General features: G+C 42.7%; 1 protein-coding gene across 2 annotated transcripts in view; it reads left to right on the plus strand.

The window, feature by feature from the left end:
* Nucleotides 1-24,487, plus strand: part of AGBL1 (ATP/GTP binding protein like 1) — a 928,519-nt gene that overhangs the window by 179,136 nt on the left and 724,896 nt on the right. For both annotated transcript variants that reach the window (XM_027520902.1, XM_027520903.1), the window contains exons 11-16: nucleotides 35-615; nucleotides 2,980-3,063; nucleotides 3,302-3,388; nucleotides 5,760-5,908; nucleotides 8,198-8,285; nucleotides 19,447-19,591. In XM_027520902.1, the coding sequence (XP_027376703.1) occupies nucleotides 35-615; nucleotides 2,980-3,063; nucleotides 3,302-3,388; nucleotides 5,760-5,908; nucleotides 8,198-8,285; nucleotides 19,447-19,591 (1,134 nt within the window). The remainder of the gene's footprint in view (nucleotides 1-34; nucleotides 616-2,979; nucleotides 3,064-3,301; nucleotides 3,389-5,759; nucleotides 5,909-8,197; nucleotides 8,286-19,446; nucleotides 19,592-24,487) is intronic.

The following is a 24,487-nucleotide window of genomic DNA, read 5'->3' on the forward strand; positions in this document are numbered from 1 at the left end:
CAATGACATATTCCTTTCTCCTTTTAACCTGAAGGAACTGGAGTCCAAGCCTGGAGATGATCTGAATTCTGACGAGACTGAGTATGCCAATCACCATCACATTCCGACTGCTGCCTCCCCAAAGGGGCTTTGCTTGAATAAGGACCAAATCTCCGGGGGACAAGAAAAAGAAGTCCCGGTCCAAACCTCTCTTCTGAGCAGGGTGAAGATGGGGAGGTCCAGCGTACATGTAACTTCCAAAAGAGGACCTGGGATGAATTCATACCGAAATGTACACTCTAATGGTCCTGGGATAGGTTCTTCTGGAAGTGACGTCTCAGACATTCAGGCATCCTTCCGAGAGGATGCCTGGGACATGGATGCGATTTCCTGCCCAAGGATAAGTGCTTCCTTTTCCAATTCCACTAAGACTAGAGAAACTGCCGAATTCATAGATCAGCTCCTGCAGACACATCCAAAGCCTATGGTCTTCCATGACCCCTATCTTTATATGGCCAAAGCCAGGAGAACCAGATCTGTGGCTGATTTCAGCATGATGGCATTTCCTGATTTCTGGGGACATTGTCCACCTCTCTCTGCCCAGCCTATGTTGCAACGTAAATGTGGAGTCCAAAGGTGATGGTGTTATTAACTTGGGAGCTATGTGTTTTTTCCTTCTTCAGTAAATATTGTTGTAGGTGGAATGGTTGGTGCAGATAGTTCTGTTATCCTCAAGAAAGTGAACATTAGTCAGGAGCATCTGAAAACCCTTAAGTACAAGCTTCCTTGATGGTCCAGTGGTTAGGACTTACCTTCCAATGCAGGGGGTGCTGATTCAGTCCTTGGTCTGGGAGCTAAGCTCCCACATGCAAAAACACTAAAGCATAAAAACAGAAACAATATTGTAACAAATTCAATAAAGACTTTAAAAATGGTCCACATCAAAAAAAATTTTTTAAATCCCCACGACCTTTAAGAACATTTTTGCCAAATATACAAGCTTGTTTCTCTACTAGGACATTTCAGAACCAAGTATAGAATGGTAGACCTTAAAGTGAAAAGTGAAAGTGTTGGTTATTCAGTTGTGTCCAACTCTTTGTGACCCCATGGACTGTAATCCACCAGGCTCCTCTCTCCATGGAGTTCTCCAGGCAATAATACTGGAGTTGGTTGCCGTGCCCTCCTCCAGGTAGTAGATGTATGTCTGCAAAATGAGTTTCTTAGATGATTCCAGTGCAACTGCTTAGCTCCTGTCCATTGCAAATCCTACAAAAGGAAAAGATTATCTAGTTCCACCAAACACTGGGATCGTTCCCTAAAGGAATTCCTCAGGAAAACAGACAAACAAACAAACAAGTGTGGATTGTTTGGGATCACTTTTCTCATTCACTGCAAATTGGAGTCTGATCTCTTGATGCGAGGATGTGACCTCCACGCAACAGTCCCAACCTTACAGAACTTGACTTGGCTTGGGGAAGAGTTTGGCTGCATCACTGAGGATTGTAAGGAAAAAATGCATCTTCCATCTTTGGGTGATGGATTATTCCCAGCATGCATGGAAGGGAGTTTGCCTTGGGAATGGCCTAGTGAGATTAAAAAGAAAATTACTAAAGCCGAGGGGAAAAAACCTATCTCCATGGAAAAAAAATGAGTATATATGCATTAAGTCTATGCAGTAAAGTGTGCATAGCAGTGAAAGTGAAAGTCGTGTCCGACTCTTCACGACTGCATGGACTGCAGCGCACCAGGCTCCTCTGTCCATGGGATTTTCCAGGCAAGAGTACTGGAGTGGGGTGCCATTGTCTTCTCCAATGCATGAAAGTGAAAAGTGAAAGTAAAGTCGCTCAGTCGTGTCCGACCCTCAGCGACCCCATGGACCTCAGCCTTCCAGGCTCCTCCGTCCATGGGATTTTCCAGGCAGGAGTACTGGAGTGGGGTGCCATTACCTTCTCCAGTGCATAGCAGTAAGTTTTATTAACTTATATTCAAGTTCATCAGCAAATTGACGGTGGACCCCAAGAAAAAAGTGTTCCTACTTGGTCTTTTGGCTGCCGTCTCTGACATCTGACATCTCTGACCTTATCTTAATGTTCTGTTTCCCGAGAGACTCACGGCAGGGGCTGGCTCACCTCCACACCCCTCTGGCCAGGATACTTTCCCCTGAATTCAAGCCTCGTGTTGACCTATCCTTCCTCTTCTCCTACCACTCCCTACCACAGAGACCTGGAATGGAAATTTAGGGAGGGAATCTGAAAGATCCTTAGGTAGCCTTCCTCTCTTGTACTTCAATCTCCCGGATATTGCTGTTTCTTGGGCTTCTCAGGTGGCACAGAGGTAAAGAATCCACCTGCCAATGCAGGAGACACAGGAGAGCTGGGTTTGATCCCTGGGTCGGGAAGATCCCCTGGAAGAGGAAATGACAACCTATTCCAGTGTTTTTGCCTGGAGACTTCTATGGACAGTGGAGCCTGGGGGGCCACAGTACATGGGGCTGTAAAGAATCAGATTTGACTGAGCACACTTTGCTGTTTCTTAGACAGCACCTTGGTTCCTTAACAGAACCAAGGAGTATAAATGATACCAAAGTTTAAGGTCTTACTGGCACCTCCTAGACCCTGAGGAGGCTAACAGTCAGCAACCCTGATGTCTCCTGTCTTAGTGCAAAGGACCCTCTTATTCCCACAGCCAGAAGCTCTCAGAGTCCTTCAGCCCGAATGCTCTCGACAAAACTCTCCTTCAAATAGACAGTTCTCCTAAAACCACAATCTGGCATCACAGCTTCGTACATTCCTACTGCTCGGTGCAGTTTTATTGCTTGATAATGAAGAAAAGGGAGGAGGCATACTGCTTTTTGTACTCATTCAGCTCAAGGTTGGGGTATTGTTGCATTTTTCTTTCATAATTCACTGATGACTCCCAAAGTGCTTTCCACATGACATAGGATGAATGGGATAAGGAGTGAAGGCCAATCCTTAAAATGTTTCCAATTTTCCTTTCCAGGATCAAGATACTTGAGGATGTCCGGAGACTCATCCAGCCAAGTGATATTATAAATAAGGTTGTCTTCAGTTTAGATGAGCCTTGGTAGGTGGTCCTGAACATCAGTGGAGCGAGGGTGAGGGGTGGTGGGCATATTGAATAACCTTTTAATGGCATGTGAATACGAATATTTTAAGTTAGTAATCCATTCCTTCTCCTGAAAACAACACAGTGAAAATTCGTGTTAAAGATCTGTAAGATAAAGCTTATCTCTAAGAAATGTCAAACTGTGTCTAAGAATAGCAGTCACTCCTATAATAACAGGTTCTTTAATTCATTTCAGGCCTTTGCAAGATACTGCTTCTGACTGCTTGCAGTTCTTCTCTGCGTTTGAGTCCGGAAATCTTCGCAAAGCCATCCAAGTGCGTGAGTAAGTAAGGAAAGCTGCAGGGGTAGGTCCTGGCAGCTCAAGCCAGCATTTTGCGACTATCTGTCCCGTCCTCTGTTTTCAGGGACCTCACATTGATAGTTTGAAATCTATCATGGTGGGAGCATTTACAACATACAAACAGCCCAGCATGTGAAGGTTTTTTTATTTTCCTAACAGTTGATTGTTAAATGTTTACCAACACACCACCGGGGAACTCATTAGCTGATGTCAAGAAAGTGGAGACTCTGACTTCTCAGGTGGTCTGGTGATTAAGAATCCGCCTGCCAATGCAGGGACTGTGGGTTTGATCCCTGGTCTGGGAAGATCCCACATGCAACTCACAGATCATGTAATGATAGTGTCTATACACAAATTTCCCCAAATGTCACAAATACCTTTATGGCTTTTTTTTTTTTTTAATTCCAGAACTCTATCAAAGACCACATACTTGGCACACGCATTAATGTAGAACTATTCACTTCATCATCTTTTTATGGCCTTTCATGACACTGACACTGGTGTTTTTAAAAATTCAGAGTGGGTTATTGTAGAAGGACCCACAACCAGAATCTGTTTCCTGCTTCATGATTAGATTCTAGAGAAACATTTATTTTGGCAACAATTTTACATTGGTGATGATTTTACATTGCCATTTCCTAATGTCATAAAATGGCAAGGACACAATGTTATTTTGTTTTACTGTTGGTGATACTGACTTTGATTACTTGCTTAACAAGACTGGGTGCTTGAAAGAAAAAAAAATCTGATTCAAGTCCTCCCCCTGCTTCAAACCCTATTGTGACTTTATCTTAGAATAAAGCTCAATTTTATGAGAAAGAGTGTATCGAGGGGCAGGGATAAGACTTTTTGAAAACAAAGTAACCTGATGATAATATTAAGTCAAAACTGCATTGCCAATTTTGTTGCTAAAGCTCAAAAAATAGTTTTTGGAGACATAGTGACAGGGTGGAGACACATAAGGACTTTCTGGGGTGCAGGAACTGTTCTACATATTGATCCAGTGAACTGTCAGACAGGTGTGTCCAGATGAATTTGTTTAAATTCACTGAGTTGTACATTTAAGATTTGTATACTTTAGTGCATATAAGCTAAATTAATTAAAAAGGGGGGGGCAAACAGACAAATCTTTCATTACTAGTCTAATTCATGTTTGTTGCCCTGATGGGGATTTACATATGCTATTCTAAAGGTTCATCTAGTCAAGGCTATGGTTTTTCCTGTGGGCATGTATGGATGTGAGAGTTGGACTGTGAAGAAGGCTGAGCACCAAAGAATTGATGCTTTTGAACTGTGGTGTTGGAGAAGACTCTTGAGAGTCCCCTGGACTGCAAGGAGATCCAACCAGTCCATTCTGAAGGAGATCAGCCCTGGGATTTCTTTGGAAGGAATGATGCTAAAGCTGAAACTCCAGTACTTTGGCCACCTCATGCGAAGAGCTGACTCATTGGAAAAGACTCTGATGCTGGGAGGGATTGAGGGCAGGAGGAGAAGGGGACAACAGAGGATGAGATGGCTGGATGGCATCACTGACTCGATGGACGTGAGTCTGAGTGAACTCTGGGAGTTGGTGATGGACAGGGAGGCCTGGTGTGCTGCGATTCATGGGGTCGCAAAGAGTCAGACATGACTGAGTGACTGATCTGATCTGATATGATTCTACTTAATCTTTACAAACAGTACTGCAAGTTTAGACACTATTTCTAATTTTCATATGAGGAGACTGATGCTCGAAAGTCATGTCTAGCATCAGATAGTAATGGCATATCCAACCAGATGTGACCACATTTTTCTCTGGAATATAGCACACTTATGTTTTTCGACCTGGATAAACACTTCATTGTTACTGTCATCGTTCAGTTGCTAAGTCATGTCTGGGTCTTCGTGACCCCATGGACTGCAGCACGCCAGGCTCCTCTGTCCTCCACTATCTCCCAGAGTTTGCTCAAATTCATGTCTGTAGGGTTTGTTTGATCTCCTTGCAGTCCAAGGGACTCTCAAGAGTTTTCTCCATCACCACAATTCAAAAGCACCAATTCTTTGACACTCAGCCTTATTTACGGTCCAAGTCTGACATCCGTACATGACTACTTGAAGCTTTCTTACTGTTTAATAAAAAGATGTGCTCTAATTGTATAACTGACTCTTTTAATACCAGGATACTGCTTCCCTCTCCTTAAATTTCTAGAGCCTGTGTCCAAAATTGTGAGACAAGGATGAAAACTAAAGCTTACCAGACAACTAGATCCTGGGTCTTAGATCTGTCATCCAGAACCTGAGATGTGTGGACTTCTCATTGTTAGAAGTTCTGTTGAAGGCTTTTAACCCACCCGTTTTGATTCTGCCTTTGCAGGTTTGAGTATGACTTACTGGTCAATGCTGATGTGAATAGTACGCAACACCAGCAGTGGTTCTACTTCAAGGTGAGCGGTATGAGGGCCGCTGTCCCCTACCGCTTCAACATCATCAACTGTGAGAAGCCCAACAGCCAGTTCAATTACGGTATGTGCACTCAGGGAAGAGAGACTTTCACAACAATACCAAAAATGATGTCACTTTTGAGTGTTGGACCAAGCTCTGCTTGGGTTGCATAGGGTTTGAAGTTGGGATGGCACGTTTTGGTTAAGCTAAATGGCGAGAAAGCCGCCAACCTAGAGCAAATTTCTACTGTGGGAGGGGAATGGGGAACTCTCCTTCTGCCATGCAATGTAACTAAAGGAAGTCCCCTGCATATGAACCTTCAAGTTGCAAACTTTCCAAGATGTAAACATGCATTTGCACATCCAGCCACTTAAGTTAGTTCATGTGTGTGGTGTACGTTGTCACCCCCATGCATCCTCAATAAAGAGTTGTTCTTTTGTGTACTGTCCAGTAATGTATAGAGTATGTAGTACAGTAGCTTTATCTCAAGCCCATGATGTGTGGAAGCAGGTGTAAAACAGTGGTGTTGTAGCTGGTACATTACAATCCAGGAATCACTGGATCATTTTTTTTTCAAGAGAGTAGATAGAACTGAATCTAGCAAGGAATCAGAACCTATGCCATCAATATCAAGCATGGGTGACATTGCAGCTTGCCCTCCATCTCCTATTGCTGACGATCCTTCAGCTCTACCATCTCCCACCTTCTCTCCCTCCTCCATCAGTAACTCTTCTGGCCTGTTCACTTGATTCCAGCCCCTGTATGCCAGCTATTGTACTGAATTACTGTACTTTTCAAGGTACTGTTCTATGAGATTAAAATTAAAAAAAAGAAGATTTATCTTTGCTATGTGTAATTTGTGTGCAAAGTATCATAAACCTATTACAGTACAGTACTATATAATTGATGATGGTAGTTGGGTACTTAGGCTAACTTATTGGACTTATGAACAAATTGGACTTAGGAATGCTCTCTTGGAACAGAACTCGTTTATATGCAGGGGGCTTATTGTACCTCACATAACTTTTTACAACTACCTGCCTCCCTGTCTCAGCTTGAACTTTTTGAAGTCACTGAGCCCTCTCACTTATCCCTTCTCTCCATCTCGTGAACCCCCCAGGAGCACACGCATTGCTCTGTTTGTGCCAGACAGGCAAACAGCACAATTCAATGGGACAACGCTCCTTTACACTCTCAGAAAACAGTGGAGAACGTTTAAATTCTCCCTAACACCTGTGGCCATTTTAGAGGAGGCATTCAAGGGACAAAGAGTAGAAACTGGAAGTTCTGCCTGTTACTGTTGGCTCATATACTGAGGCACTGAGTGGCTTTGAGGAAAGAAAAAGTATTCCCACATCTCCAGGCTCGAGCACAGGATGTTGCGTCTGTCTGGCAGTGATGAAATAGACTTTTGCTGGTATAGACAGAGAAAAGGGAATCCTTGACTCTTGAATTCACTTGCTGTAGCTGTTGTAACAAATTGTCTCATATTTTGTGGTTTTTAAGAAGACAAATGTATTCTTTTACAGTTCCGGAAGTCCACAAGTCCCAAATCAGTTTCCCTGGGCTTAAGTCGAGGTGTTGGAAGGCTTCCTCTGGACAGTCTAGCAGATTATTTATTTTTGTTCTCCAACTTTCAGAGCTGTATTCCTCACATTCCTTGGCTCATGGCCCCTTCCACCATCTTCAGCGTCAGGGCATCTTCAAATCTCTTTGCTTCAGTCACGTTGCTTCTCCTCTAAACTCAAACCTCTCCCAGCCTCTCTCTTGGAAAGACATGTGTGATTGAATTTAGGGACAACCAGGATCTCCTCCTCTCAAGATACTTAATTTAATCATATCCACAAAGTCTCTTTTGTCATAGAAGGTTAACACACAGCTCCCAAGGGTTAAGACCAGGGTATCTTTTTTATTTTTCACATACTCCTAATTTTATTTTATTTATATATTTATTTATTTTTGGCCACACAGTGTGACATGAGAGATCTTAGTTTCCGAAGGTGTTAGTCGCTCAATCATGTCTGACTCTTTGCAATCCCATGTGGCTAGCCTGTCAGGCTCCTCTGTCCATGGAATTCTCCATGAAAGAATACTGGAGTAGGTTGCCATTCCCTTTTCCAGGAGATCTTTCTGACTCAGGGATAGAACCCTGCTCTCCTGCATTGCAAGCATATTCTTTATTGTCTGAGCCACCAGGGAAGCCCAGGATCAAGCTTGTACCCCCTGCACTGGAAATTCAGAGTCTTAACTACTGGACTGCCAGGAAAAGCCCAAGATCTGGGTATGTTCCAGGGCTGTTATTCAGCCTACCACAACTCTCCTTTCCTTTTTTCCCCCCTCATGGATTAATCCTGCCTTTATTTTGTGTAGGGATGCAGCTGACTCTGTATTCCGTGAAGGAGGCTCTTCTTGGCAGGCCCACCTGGGTACGGACAGGCTACGACATCTGTTATTACAAGTAAGTTAGACTGTTAGCTTCCCTTGCTCTCTCATTCTCTCTCAGCTTCCTCCTTCTCCATTCTAAAAAATGTCTTAAAAAAATATTTATTTGCTATTTATTTATTTCTCTGCGACAGGTCTTAGTTGTAGCATACAGGATCTAGTTCCCTGACCAGGGATTGAACCTGGGCTCCCTACATTGGGAGCATGGAGTCTTAGCCACTGGACCACCAGGGAAGTCCTTCCTGCTTCTCCATTTTAATCTTATAAACCTGATCAATCTGTGCTTTTCTGGTTTACTCATCACCCTCTCAATGACAAATGTTGTGTCTTTCAGAAGCATAAGCATGTTAAATGACACCCACAGTAGACCACAAGAAATATCTTTTGGTTTTGTGAAAAGTCATCTATTCTTATTTAAACACATCAAAACCTTTAGACCTTGTTGTTGGGTACAGACTCAACCTATGACTAGCCTTCAGTTTCTTTCCTATTTCCATTTGTCTCAGTGAACAAAAATGTCTCAGATATTCTGGCTTATTCTTATCCATCCTGCACTTCAGTTTTCCAAAGTAGGTAATCGTGAATATGTGACAAATACACCTAAGTAACTATTCCTCCACAGCAAATGACGTTTTGGACAAAAGTAAAAGAGAAAAGTATTTCAGAATTCATCTTCAACTCTTGATCAGTAGCCAGTTTCATCAACTTATCCTGTAAAGTTGTAATGAAATTTGAATTATCCATGTATTTTGATAAAACAAATTCATTCCAGGCCCATGAATTGCTTATTTGTGCAGTTTCCTCTGATAGAAAATAAAATAGAAATTCATAAGACAAAAAAAAAAAAAAAAGATAGGAATTGCAGACAGGTAGAAGTGATGTAATTAATTATTAGTTCATTGCTGCTGCTGCTGCTGCTGCTGCTGCTGCTAAGTCGCTTCAGTCATGTCCGACTCTGTGCGACCCCATAGACGGCAGCCCACCAGGCTCCCCCGTCCCTGGGATTCTCCAGGCAAGAACACTGGAGTGGGTTGCCATTTCCTTCTCCAATGCATGAAAGTGAAAAGTGAAAGTGAAGTCGCTCAGTCGTGACCGACCCTCAGTGACCCCATGGACTGCAGCCTACCAGGCTCCTCCGTCCATGGGATTTTCCAGGCAAGAGTACTGGAGTGGGGTGCCATTGCTTTCTCCATAGTAAGAGACTGCTGCTGCTGCTAAGTCACGTTAGTCGTGTCCGACTCTGTGAGACCCTATAGACGGCAGCCCACCAGGCTCCCCCATCCCTGGGATTCTCCAGGCAAGAACACTGGAGTGGGTTGCCATTTCCTTCTCCTATGTATGAAAGCGAAAAGTGAAAGTGAAGTCGCTCAGTCGTGTCCGACTCTTAGCGACCCCATGGACTGCAGCCCACCAGGCTCCTCCGTCCATGGGAGTTTCCAGGCAAGAGTACTGGAGTGGGTCGCCAGTGCCTTCTCCAAGCATTAACTTTCAGCATCCTCTGGGGAGTAAGGGTGGAGAGGGAATAGCTCCCCCTAGAGGCTGCTTCCTTGGCTGGGGGATAAAGCATCAGTTTAAGGGGACTAAGCATTTGCCCAGAAGAGAAGGAAGAAATCAGACATCCCAAAGCAGAGCCTTGGCCTAAAGAATGCCTGTGTTAATGTTAATAGCTTTTAGATTCATTAACAAGACAATTGTTATGTGATTAAAGAGCAACAGAGGGGTAACATGAAAACCATGCATGTGTAATGTAATTCATTTTTCGTCTTCCAATCATGAATCCAAGCAGATGAATGGATAAGATTGCTACCCAGTCACGTAGCTTGTTTTACAATGATTGGCCACATTGTGTTAACATATTTCCAATAATGTGATCTAACAACAGGATAGATATGTGTATCTCTATTCAACCACAAATCAGAGTAATTTTCCCTAAGGTAAAATGCCTTAGATTAGAAAATGTATTTGTTTCCCTCTTTTACTTAACACAATCTTTTAAAAAATATATGGTATTTTATTGCAATTAATTGCATCTTCTTTCTATTAGAGTGAATCATTGACTTTTAATTTTTTTACTGGAGTATAATTCCTTTTCAATGTTGTGTTAGTTTCTACTGTACAATGAAGTGAATCAGCTATACGTATGTATATGTCTCCTCCCTTTCGAGATTCCCACTCCCCTTCCACCTTCCCCGCCCCACCCCTGTAGGTCATCACAGAGCACTGAGCTGAGCTTCCTGTGTTTACAGCAGCTTCCCCCAAGCTGTCTGTTTTACACATGGGAATGCATATATGTCGGACTTAATCTCACTATTTGTCTTACCCTCCCCTTTCCCTCATGTGTCCCTAGGTCTGTTGTCCTATGTCTGTTCTCTAATTCCTGCCCCACAAACAGGCTCATCTGTACTATCTTTCTACATTCCATGAAAAAGTGAAAGTGAAGTTGCTTAGTTGTGTCCGACTCTTTGTGACCCCATGGACTGTAACCTATCAGGCTTCTCCGACCATGGGATTTTCTAGGCAAGAATTCTGGAGTGGGTTGCCATTTCCTTCTCCAGGGGAATCTTCTTGACCCAGGGATCGAACCTGATCTCCTGCATTGCAGGCAGATGCTTTACCATCTGAGCCGCCATATGCATTAATATATGATAATTTTTCACTCTGCTCTAGAAGATTATTTTTTCCTTCATCCCTGCTTTTATTCTGTCTAATATATTTATTTGGGACAACTTTGCCTCCTTATTTCTTTGTCTCCGATGTGTCATCAGGCGCTCAGAAGTCCTTTGACTGTTTACATTCTTAGATTTAGTACCACGTTTCTAAAGGATCGGCTGGGTGCTTATTGTGGAAAGAACCATGAGCCATGGTACCTGAGTATATCTATGGGAAGGTGAAAGGAAAAAAGAGAGCACTCAGGAAGAATGGGATATTCATTTCCCTTAAAAAGTGATAGCAATAATGATCAATTAAGGAAATGGGCTGACTGCTTTTTGGGTTGGAGCATCATCACGTAAAAAGTGATCTCCAAAGTATTTTGATAACATATATTAATCCATGGATTTTTTAAAATGATTTATTTATTTATTTGTGGCTGTGGCGAGTCTTCGCTGCTGAGCACGGGCTTTCTCTAGTAGAGGTGGCTGGGGGCTACTCTCTAGCTGCGGTGTGCAGGCTTCTCATTGCAGTCGCTTCTCTTGTGCAGAGCGCGGTCCCTAGGCATGCAGGCTCAGCGGCTGTGGCACATGGGCTTAGTTGCTCAATGGCATGTGGGATCCTCCCAGATTAGGGATTGAACCTGTGTCCCCTGCATTGGCAGGTGGATTCTTAACCAATGGACCAGCAGAGAAGCCCCAATCCATGGACCTTTATAATTTGTTCACAATTTTTAAAATTCAATTATATAAATCTTGCTGTACTAGTATATTATGTACCCTTAGAAAACATGCAAAAAGTTTAGAATTTTAAATCATGGGGAAAAGATGAGAAAAATAATTTAAAATTTAAATCTTTAAATTTTAAATGTAAAATTATTATATTTTTGTACTATTGATAACTCGGGGCATCCTGTACCCTTAAAGTTGACCATGAAAAATATAGTTGTAAAGTGTCTGGTGGATAATTTTGAAAAATTGTGGTTAACTCCCCAGATCTAATTAGTGAATTTTTATGCAAATAAGAATTCTTGAGAAAGAGCTAGTATTAAGGGTAGGAGATGGATCATGTCAGTTCTTCCCTTCTCTTTGTCATTCATGCTTACAATGTAATATTATTATCAGTCTCTGAATTCCAAGCTGAATTTAGAAAAAATGAATTGTCTGTATTGTAGGGTTTAATGTAGATAATATAATCTGTAAATCCACTTGAGAAGTCTTCTGCAAATTTAAATACCTTGCCAGAAAGTGAAAGTGAAGTTGCTCAGTCGTGTCTGACTCTTTGCGACCCCGTGGACTGTAGCCCAACAGGCTCCCCCGTCCGTGGAATTCTCCAGGCAAGAATACTGGAGTGGGTTGCCATTAGAGATGGTGAGCTATTCCCATCCCTCCCTCAGGAAGCCTCCTGTGTAGCAATCCATACTTAACTATCTGACATATGAAAACCATCGATATGCAATGTAATATATTTTTCATATTCTAGCCCTGAAAAACAACAGAGAAGAACGGATAACACTGTTACACTATTGTTGCAGGCAGGGGGACCCCTTCCAGGACCCGAGAGTGGGTTCTTGTCTAACACTGGGAAGTGAATTGTCCAAGGAGACATTGACAAATCAGGAGAGCTTATTGTTAAGGTGGGGCCCAGGTGGAGAGCAGGGTAAGGGAACCCAGGAGGACTGCTCTGATAGTTCGCCATCGCAGTTTTTACGGTGATGGGATTAGTTTCCCAGTTGTCTCTGGCCAATCATTCTGACTTGGGTTCCTTCCTGGTGGTGTGTGCATTGCTCAACCAATATGGAGTCCAGCGAGAAGGAGTCTAGGAGGTTGACTGCACAAGCAGTTTCTCCTTTTGCCCTTTCCTGAATTCTTCTGGTGGAGGATGGCTTGTTAGTTCCCTTATTCCTTACCAGGACCTCCTGTTAGGAGGTCATACAAGAGCTCTGCCATCGCGCATCCTTGCCGGGGATAACTCATGCCAGTGGTTGCTGTGGTGCCTAGTCAGGGTGGGTGGTCTCAGCCAGTGTTTTTCCTAACTCTCACATCTAGCTTGTTTCACAATGATTCATCACAGTAGGTTGATGTGCAGAGCATACTGGCAGCAGTGTCAACCCTTATATTAAACCTTAGGCAACTTTGTTTCTTTCTTCTAAGATCACCATACATTTAAAGGGGAATTCTCACATCTTCTCCCCACATTCAGTTGATTTGATCTTTCTGCCCCTTCCCTGGAGTACCTCCATCCCACCCCCTCGCCCACCCACCTTACAGACCACTAAAGCCAGAAAACCAAAAGGGATCCTCGGAGGAAAGAAAGAAATGGGCAGGCTTGTTTTTCCATGGCTCTCATAAAAGTAAGCCAGGGCAGTTTTAGTTTCTGCTTTATTTACTTCCCCGAGGTCTGCTTCTTCTCGAACGTACACAGCTGCACACCTTTTTGAATTCTCTCTCAGCTCTGGTCTAAAGTTTTTTTTTTTTTTGCCAAAGGGCAGAGGGAGAGGAGCTGCCCACTCAGAGTGGCCATGTAATACACCACGGCTGATCTCTTCTGACATTTATCTCTGCTTGTGAGAGGGGACGGAACAGCTCACTCATGAAGATGAATGTCATACAAGAGCTCTGCCGTTGCGCAGTCTTGCTGGGGATCTCAGGAGAGAGATTTGGTGCTCTCCAGAATATTAGAAACGCCACAGACACAGGGCAGCCCGGTGACTTGGCAGCTCTGCCTTGTTGGATCCTGTTAAGTGAAATGATACACCCATGTTAAACAGAGCCATCGTCATTATGAGATTATCTAATTCCCTTTCTGTCTTGGCATTTACTTCTTTCATGCACACACACAGGAAAAAAAAAAAAAAAGGCTTCCCAAAAATAAAATAAAAAATATGACTTCCCAGCCTGTTTTAAAGTACAAACGGAAATAGATGGAGTTCATAACTATGCATTTGTGTACTTTGCTCCTTGCTTCATTGAAGGCTTTATGATTATAAAAGTGCAGATCCTTCCAAAGATAAATGGTTCAGGGAATGAAAAAGCAGAGGGGAGCCTTTTAACTGTGGAATGACTGATCTCTCCGTATTATCCTTGACCCAAGATGACATATCCAGGGGGCTTCCCAGATGATAGCTCAGTTGGTAAAAAACCTCCTGCAATGCAGGAGACTCCAGTTTGATTCCTGGGTCCAGAAGATCCACTGGAGAAGGGATAGGCTACCCACTTCTTTATTTTTAGCCTTCCCTGGTGGCTCAGCTGGTAAAGAATCCTCCTGCAATGCAGGAGACCTGGGTTCGATTCCTGGGCTGGAAAGATCCCCTGGAGAAGGGAAAGGGAACCCAGTCCAGTATTCTGGCCTGGAGAATTCCATGGACTGTATAGTTCATGGAGTCACAAACAGTCAGACCTGACTGAGTGACTTTCACTTTCCCAGATGACACTAGTGGTAAAGAACTCGCCTGCCAGTGCAGGAGACATAAGAGATGCAGGTGTGATCCTTGGGTCGGGAAGATCCCCTGGAGGAAAGCATGGCAGCTCACTCCAATATTCTTGCCTGAAGAATCCCTTGGACAGAGGAGCCCGGGGGGCTACAGTCCATAGGGTTGCACAGAGTTGGACATGACTGCAGATGGTGATTGCAGCCATGAAATTAAAAGACACTTACTCCTTGGAAGGAAAGTTATGACCAACCTAGATAGCATATTCAAAAGCAGAGACATTATTTTGCCAACAAAGGTCCATCTAGTCAAGGCTATGGTTTTTCCAGTGGTCATGTATGGATGTGAGAGTTGGACCGTGAAGAAAGCTGAGTGTTGAAGAATTGATGCTTTTGAACTGTGGTGTTGGAGAAAACTCTTGGGAGTCCCTTGGACTACAAGGAGATCCAACCAGTCCATCCTAAAGAAGATCAGTCCTGGGTGTTCACTGGAAGGACTGATGCTGAAGCTGAAACTCCAATACTTTGGCCACCTCATGTGAAGAGTTGACTCATTGGAAAAGACTCTGATGCTGGGAGGGATTGGGGGCAGGAGGAGAAGGGGACGACAGAGGATGAGATGCCTGGATGGCATCACCAACTCGATGATCATGAGTTTGAGTAAACTCCGGGAGTTGGTGATGGGCAGGGAGGCCTGGCATGCTGCGATTCATGGGGTCGCAAAGAATTGGACATGACTGAGCAACTGAACTGAACTGAAGCAACTTAACATGCATGTACAACACATCTAGGGTCTAATTTGAGAGCACACTTGAGTTTCTCCAGGCTTCTTTTCCCACTAGAAGAACAGATCAAGGACAGAAAGTTCTTGGAGTCAAAGTTCTACCACCCATTAATGATGTGGTCTTGGGGCAAATTATTCCAGCCTCTGTCAACTTCAGATTCTTCATCAGTAAAAGGGGATGTTAATGGTATCCACTTGATAGATCTGTGCTGAAGATGAAACGAAATAAGATAAAGTCCATGGAACTCATAAAAAGTGTCTGGTGCATACTAGATGTTCTGTGAATGGTAGCAGTGATTCATAATTAATAGAAGCATCTTAGTGGCATCAAATACTGATGACATAAAGAATGATAGTGAATAAATAACATTCACTAGATCTCCTCTGAATTATTTATCATTCAGTTATTTTAGACTTTAAGTTTATAGGTAGCCCTGATTTATGAAAACCAAAACTTCAAATTCTTGCTGTATTAAACCAAAAGACTACTTGCCCTTTTATCCATTCTTATGAGACAGATGATAGAATGAAAGAAAAAAAAAAAAAAAACAACACCTTGGTTTTGGAGTTAGCCCACAATCCCATTCAATCCCATTTGGGGTTGAGTCCTGATTACTGCACTTGTTGTATGCCTGAATGCATGCTTAGTCCCTTCAGTCGTGTCTGACTCTTTGTGACCCTATGGACTGTGTAGCCCACCAGGCTCCTCTGTCCATGGGATTCTCCAGGCAAGGATACTGGAGTGGGTTGCCATGCCCTCCTCCAGGGCATCTTTTTGACCCAGGAATCGAACTTACATCTCCTGCATCAGCAGGCAGTTTCTTTGCCACTGAGTCACCTGGTTAGCCCTAATTATACAGTAGGAAACCTAAAAAGAAACAAGACTCATGTGAGATGAGACCATCCCCACTCACCCTGGGGGCATCTTATTAATCTTGAGTAAAGATGCGGGCTCTGGTTCTACTCCGTGTAGGTGAAAAACTTGGGGATGACAAGGCACTGGTTTGGTTTTAGTCGCTAAGTCGTGTCCGACTCTTGCGACCCCAAAGGAGCCCACCAGACTCCTTTGTCCATAGGATTCTCCAGGCAAGAATACCAGAGTAACTTGCCATTTCCTTTTCCAGGGGATCTTCCCGATCCAGGAATCAAACCTGGGTCTCCTGCATTGCAGACAGATGATTTACTGACTGAGCTAGGAGGAAGCCCAATGCACTGGTTGAGTGTTTTACCTGCCTTTGAAAGAGAGAAGGACCCTGTGGTCCTTGTACCCTATGTTCTCAGCCTGCATTTTGTCTGTAGAAAAACTTTAGCCAAAGAACAAATTTAATTAGAGAAGCGAGATCGTGTAGAAACTAAGGAAAACAGACAAAGGAGACCAAATAATAACGATAAGGTAGTCCTTAAGCATAGTCAATGACACTTAGTTTCTGCTCAAGGGCTGTAGATAATATTCTGAGCCATATCCTATAGATACTGAAACTCCCACCAGGTGAAATAAGTTAGCTACATGATGACCAGACTGTGGCCTTGACGTAAGCTGCCACAATTCCAAGAACTGGCCTCAAAGTCATGGAAACAAACTGATCCCAGAACTGAGGATCAACTGTACCTAAAACAATCAAGATGATGCCGGTCAGACCACTGATGACCAATTTCAAGATGACTGCCAGTTGTGTTGTGTGTGTGTTGTATCTGCACGAAGCCCCTTCCCTTTGTCTATAAAAGCCCTTGCCCCTTGATTGTCAGGAGTGAGGGGGCATTGGCCTTTGGACAGGAGTCCACCCTCCCCCCAGCTGTTGGCGTCTAATCATCTAAATAAAGCAAACTTTCCTTTCCACCAGCTTGGCCTCTTTAATGGCTTTTGAATGGCGAGTAGCTAGGCCCCTCTTTTGGAGATGCCTTTACCTTCATGAGTATGTGTGTGTGGTGTGTGTGTGATTTCACACTCGTGCATGTAAAACTCTCTTCCATGTTTTGATTAGTTGTCAAAATGTTGACCATTTGACCAAAATGATGACTGGCTCATTTTACTTCAAAGAGAGGTATAATTGCTAATGTAAACTGAATGAGTGTTTGCAGTAGAGCCTTTATGAGTGGAGTCAGAGAGAATAAAAGGTAGAGCGTATGTGGTTTGCATGCTTTCTGAGTTACCATCTGCTTCTTTACATACTTGCTAATAATCAGAACCTTAGCTCTGCAGAAACTATAGAGCTTTAGGGAAATCTGGAGAGAGTAGACCCAATTAGGTATCAAGGACCAGAGAAAGCCATGGATGAAGATACCTTTTTGAAGTTTCTAATCCTGTAGTCACAAAAGCTATGGCTCCTATTAATAGGAAGCTGAGAAGCTTGGTGGGATCATCATTTGACACTTACATCATTGGGAATTTCTTTCTTTCACTAGAATGATCAGGGACCCAGAGTGCCATGTTGGCAGAAGCTGAGGCAAGAGAAATGCAGGTCATAGTCCATGGAACTGTGAATTTCTCTTTCTCCCATTCTTAGTTGTATGAATCAAGTAAGTCTCTTATATATGAACCTTCAAGTTTTGAACTCTCAAAGATGTGAACGTGTATCACTGAATCGCTTTTTCAAGAGGGAGATAGAATTGAATCCAGCCAGGAGCCAGAACCTGTGCCATCCGTGTGACTGATGGCATATCAGGTGTAAGTGAAATTGCAGCTTACCCTCCATCTCCTGTTGCTGACAACCCTTCAGCTCTACCATCTCCCACCTCCTCTCCCTCCTCCATCAGTAACTCTTCTTGCCTGTTCACTCGATGCCAGCCGCTGAGTGCCAGCTGTTGTACTGTACTACTGTACTGAACTTTTATAAGTCTTGTATTATAAGATGAAAAATGTTTTCTTTATTTTGGTGTGTTTTTAATGTATTATTTGTGTGAAAAGAAGTATAGACCTTTTACAGTACAGTCCTATGTAACCGATTGTGTTAGTTGGATACCTAGACCAGCTTTGTTGGACTTAACAACAAGTTGGACTTACGAACACACTCTCGGAACAGAACTCGTCTGTCTGTAGAGGACTTCTTGTGTTGAAAAACCACCAAACCACTAGAAACAAGACGGTAGATTTTCTATTTCTTCCTTTCTCAATTGCTTGATTCTTTTGGCGGGAGGTGTCATGAAAGTGGTAAAAAAGGCAGAAGAGAATAGTCTGTATTTTTTATACTTGCAAGAACACACAGAATAATTATCTATTTCTTCCCTCTCTCCACCCTTCCCCCCAGTGAAACCCCAAAACACAATGGACAAGAAAGCCAATGTTGTTAATGTTCAAAGGTGGAATTACATCTTTCTGTGTCTGGGTGTATTTTGCATTATAATGCAGCCTTGATGATAGCATTTCTCAGGAAAGCCTGCCAGGCTGTCTCAGCATCAAGAGACAAAAGGGGAATGTAACTGGCAGCGTGTGGGGAAAATATTGCTGGGAGTGTACTTCTGGGGGCAATTTACTTTGATACTGTTCTCTGAAGTATCAAAATTGGGTCTTCATCTTTGACAAAGGAAAGCACACATTCTCAAGCTGTAAGAAGTTGAACCATGTCGGGGTAACAAATGTATGCCTTTGGGAAGAAAGTATTGTTGTGGAAAGAACAGAGGCTTTGCAGGCAGATCTGGGTCCAAGGCACTCACTAGCTTTTTGATCTTTGTTGTTGTTCAGTCACTAAGTTTTGTCCGACTCTTTGTGAACCCATGAACAGCAGCACATCAGGCTTTCCTGTGTTTCACTATCTCCCTGAGTTTGCTCAGACTCATGTCCATTGAGTCAGTGATGCTATCTAAACCATCTCATCCTCTTCCATCCCCTTCTTTTGCCTTCAATCTTTCCCAGCATCAGAGTCTTTTCTAATGAGTTGGCTTTTTGCATCAGGTGGTCAAAGGATTGGAGCTTCAGCTTTAGCGTCAATCCTTCCGATGGATATTCAGGGTTGATTTCCTTTGGGAAATTGGGAATACGATTGACTGGTTTGATCTCCTTACTGTCCAAGGGACTCTCAAGAGTCTTCTCTAGCACCACAATTTGAAAGCATCATTTCTTCAGCACTCAGCCTTCATTATGGTCCCACTCTCACATCTGTACATGACTACTGAAAAAACCATAGCTTTGACTAGACGGACCTTTTTCGGCAAAGTTTCATCTCTGCTTTTTGATATACTGTCTAGGTTTGTCATAGCTTTTCTTCCAAGAAGCAAGTGTCTTTTAATTTCATGGCTTCAGTGATTTTGGGTCTATGGCATCTAAATGACAATTCCTCCCACCTTTCACTCATTCGCCTCTCTCTCCCTTCTCTTCTAGAAATCATTATCACCAGAGAACAGCCGTGACGGGCGCAGCTTCTGGGAAGTGCTATTACACGCTGACCTTTGCTGTCACCTTCCCGCACGCCGAAGATGCCTGCTATCTGGCTTACCACTATCCCTACACCTACAGTGCCCTCTTGGTAAGTTCCTCTGCCAGCCCTACGCGGGTTGGACTGAAAGGGCTCTTTGAGGCTTTCCTGGAAATCTTCAGGAAACCCTGACATCCTGCTGGGGAGCTTCAGGCGTCCGAGGGAGCCAGGGTTTGTTGTTTCTGACTCAGGGGCTTTCTGTCTGTCCCGTTTCCTTCCTTGGACAGAGCGCGGGCTGAGGTCATGGCCAGCGACATTCTAACAGCCCCAGTGGTGCACTGTGCTCTTCATATCCAGGGTGAGTGTGGATGCGAGGGGCAGGGGGCACTTTTTAGGGGCTTTATCTTTAAATAGCCCTCAATATACAATGTTGAAGGAGGACACATGGCTGAAGATTAAAATTCATATTTTACCAAGGCCAAAACCAAAGCAGAGAAAAAGTTTGAAAATTTTCTCAGCTAAACAAATTTGATCATGGGTGTTGTATATCCTCCTGTGATTTTTTTTCATCTTGTCATATTCTGAGGCAGCAAAACTGATATTCTACTTTGGTTTCATGCTAACCAGAAGTAAAAAGTTCACAAATATAACTTTAAAAAGTACTCCCAGTCTAAATAAAATTAACTAAAATTCCATAGCAATTCTGAAAGGTTATTTCCTTTTATTTTAGAAATGCAGGTACACTAAGTTAATATAGAAAGGTTGGAATCATGATCTAATAAATATCTATTAGTTTACCCTAAAAAAATAATAAAAAGCCCTCAAGTTAAACAAGAAGAATGAGATTGGAGTGAGATTATTAAGCTGAAATGGGGTAACACCATGCAGGTCAGCTGAGATGCCAGTTTAAAGGACATGGATGCATTGAGAGGTGTGAAGCAGAGATTGAGGGGGTGAAGCTTGGAAAAATGCCCTGAGATCACCTTGCAGCCACTTTCCCATTTCCAGTGGTTTCCTCGGCCATGGACTAGAAGGATCCAGGGTGGAAAAGAAGGGTAGAAGAATAAAACATTGAATCATTGCAAATAAGGGTCACGATCTTTTTACAATAGGAGTGTACTGTCAACCAGTCCAAACTTGAAGTCATCATTCAGATATCTTATCAGGCCATTTCTTGCCATTTGAAAAAGTTGGTAAATCATCCCTGTCCCTGAGCTATTTCATGGATATCCTGTGGAGTCATGAGCTAAAGTATCTAATAAAGTATTTCCATCCTCTGTGTTAATGCAAAATGTTATTAGCATATTTATAATAATATGTGTATATGCAAATATATATCACTTAGCCTGAAGGATAAGCATTTTCATTGCAAGCCTGTGATAAGGATTTGGAAAAGATCATAACTGAGAACACCTTTTCCCTCCAAAGAAATATTCACGTGTAAATGCATTGTTTTTTCTCCATTGAGAAGGCATAACTTAAACCACTCAGCTAACTGCTTCATAAAAGTACATCTGCCCTTCTCTCCATATGCTGGCTTACCTAAAGAGAGATTTGTTTTTACTGTTTCCCGGATTGTAAAAGATACACAACTAGTATTATTTGTGGACCACACTTAGAGATCTCAAGAATTTAATCCAAGAAATGTGCATCACCAGCTTGGCTGTAACAAGGCATGTTTGTTTTAAAACATGCTTGTTGCCTTGAGGGCCTCAGAACAGGCAAGATCCATAATCTCCTCCAACAGCTGTTCTTACTGTCTCATCTATGAAACCCTGCATGTTGAAAAGTCTACTGGTGGAGGGGGTTCCTTTTTAAAGACAGGTTTGATTTTTCTGTCAGAGTAATGGTCCATGGGTCCAGGTCACTGTTCTTTTCACTTGTTAGAATATCTTAGTCCTACGGACTTAGAGAATGGACCTGTGAACTCAGGGTGAAGGAGCTGGTGGGATGGTTTGAGAGACTGGTATTGACATATATACACCACCACGTGTAAAATAGGTAGTTCGCAAGAAGCTGATGAACAGCACAGGGAGCTCAGCTAGGTGCTCTGTGATGACATAGAGGGGTGGAATGGAGGAGTGGGAGGGAGGCTCAGGAGGGAGGCGATATATGTGTGTGTGTGTATATATGTGTGTTCAGTTCAGTTCAGTCACTCAGTTGTGTCCGACTCTTTGTGACCCCATGGACTGCAGCACGCCAGGCCTCCCTGTCCATCACCAACTCCTGGAGTTTACCCAAACTCATGTCCATTGAGTCGGTGATGCCATCCAACCATTTCATCCTCTGTCATCCCCTTCTCTTCCCACCTTCAATCCCTCCCAGCATCAGGATTTTACAAATGAGTCAGCTCTTTGCATAACGTGGCCAAAGTATTGGAGTTTCAGCTTCAACATCAGTCCTTCCAATGAACACTCAGGACTGATCTCCTTTAGGATGGACTGGTTGGATCTCCTTGCAGTCCAAGGGACTCTCAAGAGTCTTCTTCAACACCACAGTTCAAAAGCATCAATTCTTTGGTGCTCAGCTATATTTATAGTCCAACTCTCACATCCATACATGACTACTGGAAAAACCATAGCCTTGACTAAATGGACCTTTGTTGGCAAAGTAAGCATCTTTTAATTTCATGGCTGCAGTCACCATTTGCAGTGATTTTAGAGCCCAGAAAAATAAAGTCAGCCACTGTTTCCACTGCTTCCCCATCTATTTGCCATGAAGTGATGGGACTGGATGCCATGATCTTAGTTTTCTGGATGTTGAGCTTTAAGCCAACTTTTTAGTCTCCTCATATGTGCATCACAGAAGGCAATGGCACCCCACTCCTGTACTCTTGCCTGGAAAATCCCATGGACAGAGAAGCCTGGTAGGCTGTAGTCCATGGGGTCGCTAAGAGTCGGGCACGATTGAGCGACTTCACTTTGACTTTTCACTTTCATGCATTGGAGAAGGAAATGGAAACCCACTCCAGTATTCTTGCCTGGAGAATCCCAGGGACAGGGGAGCCTAGTGGGCTACCGTCTATGGGGTCACACGGAGTCGGACACGACTGAAGTGACTTAGCGGCAGCAGCAGCATATGTGTGTGTGTGTGTGTGTGTGTGTGTATGTGTATAGAGATAGAGAGAGAGAGGGAGAGAGAGACAGACAGACAGACAGAGAGAGCTGATTGATTCACGTTGTTGTACAACAAAAAGTAACACAAAAGGGAAAAAAAAGATTATCTTTGACCCTGTGGAGAAGCTCAGGGGCAGCTAGTATAAAACTTTAGAATTCAAAAGCGTTTGGGAAATTGTGTAGCTCACATCTATCATTCATAAATGCAAAAACCAAAGCCTAGAAGTCCCACATTTAGCTAGTGGCCAGAGAACTGAGTAGTGGCCTTTGAGGTCTATTCCTATCTGATGGAGACTCTGAGAGTCCTTCAGCTGACCTTGGCTGCATCTGGCTTTTTAATTTGAATTTTAGATCTGAATCAGCTTGTATGCACTTAGCAAAGACCCATTAAAGCTTCTTGGAATAAGAATGGGATCATGTTTGGGAAATAACACTGTTCTCAGCTGAATCACATCCATAGCGTTACAGACAAAAATTGTGGGTTGGTGACTTGAACTCAACCATCGGATATTGTATAATCACACAACTTGACAACTATGTGCACCTATAAAAGTGGGCTGCCATTGTAGTAGCTGCTGTAAGTCATAGCTTTGTCTCTGGGAACACTTAATACTTTTGTCATACCGAAGCACAAGTTTACAGTCAACAATTATTAATAGTTTAGGAGACATTGAGGTCAAATTGAGGAAAATTTCATATTGATGGGGGACAAAAACTCAAGAAAAGAAGATCTTGGAAGATGGTCTCATCTTCCATCAACTGATCTCTGTGAGAAAAAGAGACAGATCTTATTCATTGATGCTTATTGGCTTGTTACTCAGCCTATTGACTGAATCTCTTCACATTAGGGAAGTTTGAGGAGAGTTAATGAGAAAAAGAGAGGAAAAGGGATAGCTTTTCATTCCTTTTAAATGAGTAGAACAGAGTAAGAAAGACAATTTGTTACTTGAGGTGAAAAACGTGTATACTCGATTTTAGGTTTTACATTTCCAATAATGCATGGGCTTTGTCCTCTTCAGGTTTAAGAGAGTAATTGACTCTGTGACTTCTTTTAGAAAGCTCTTTCTCCCATCATGGACAGAATGAGTTCATTCTGTAATGCACACTAGTCATTTTTACTTTTGGACATATCCTAAGGAGAAACAGTTTTATTCCAACAGATCAGTGATAAATTAAATGTGGATGATACCCCAAGGGTGGAATTAGCTGTATTTTACTTGGGGGTTATGCTGATGGGTGAAAAATATATTTCTATGTGGAATTCACAACTGGTAAATCTCTTGTAATATGGATTATGTTTAACAATTATAGACATTTTTAAAGCAGGGTACATGTATGTTGAATGTTTTTCAACATGAACCATAAAAATTTTATTATTCTCTTATAATGAGAGAATTAGTATTTATTGGGTTCTTTCAAACTGATGTCTTCCAGATGCTTGCCAGGAATTCTGTTGGATAATCATCCCAATTATAGTATTAAAATAATGCTAAAAGAAAGAAATACAATATTATTGCCATTACAAAGCCAACAAAAGACCTGTTTAATCATCCATCTCAAGCTTTTTCAATAATTGCAATGATTGTTAATGTGTTGTTTGCAATACTTGTTAAAGTATTTGGTTTGTGTTCTGGATTGCCCGTAGGTAGCCAGGAGTATTGGCATCCCAAGAGAGTTTCTGGTGGACATTTTAGAGAGTAAGAAAGTGGAATCTTACTGAGAACTTAAAACGATATGAGTTGGCAAGAGAGGAAAAAAAAAAAAAGTGATCAGAAATAGGATGGATGTGTTGGGAGAGCTTGTGGCTTTTAAGGAGTATAGTAGGGTTTTTCACCAGGCATGTATACTCCCTGTGCTAGTAACCATCAGCAGGGTAACCTGCTGAGGTCAA

Source organism: Bos indicus x Bos taurus, chromosome 21 (assembly GCF_003369695.1).
Source record: "Bos indicus x Bos taurus breed Angus x Brahman F1 hybrid chromosome 21, Bos_hybrid_MaternalHap_v2.0, whole genome shotgun sequence".
NCBI lineage: Eukaryota > Metazoa > Chordata > Mammalia > Artiodactyla > Bovidae > Bos > Bos indicus x Bos taurus.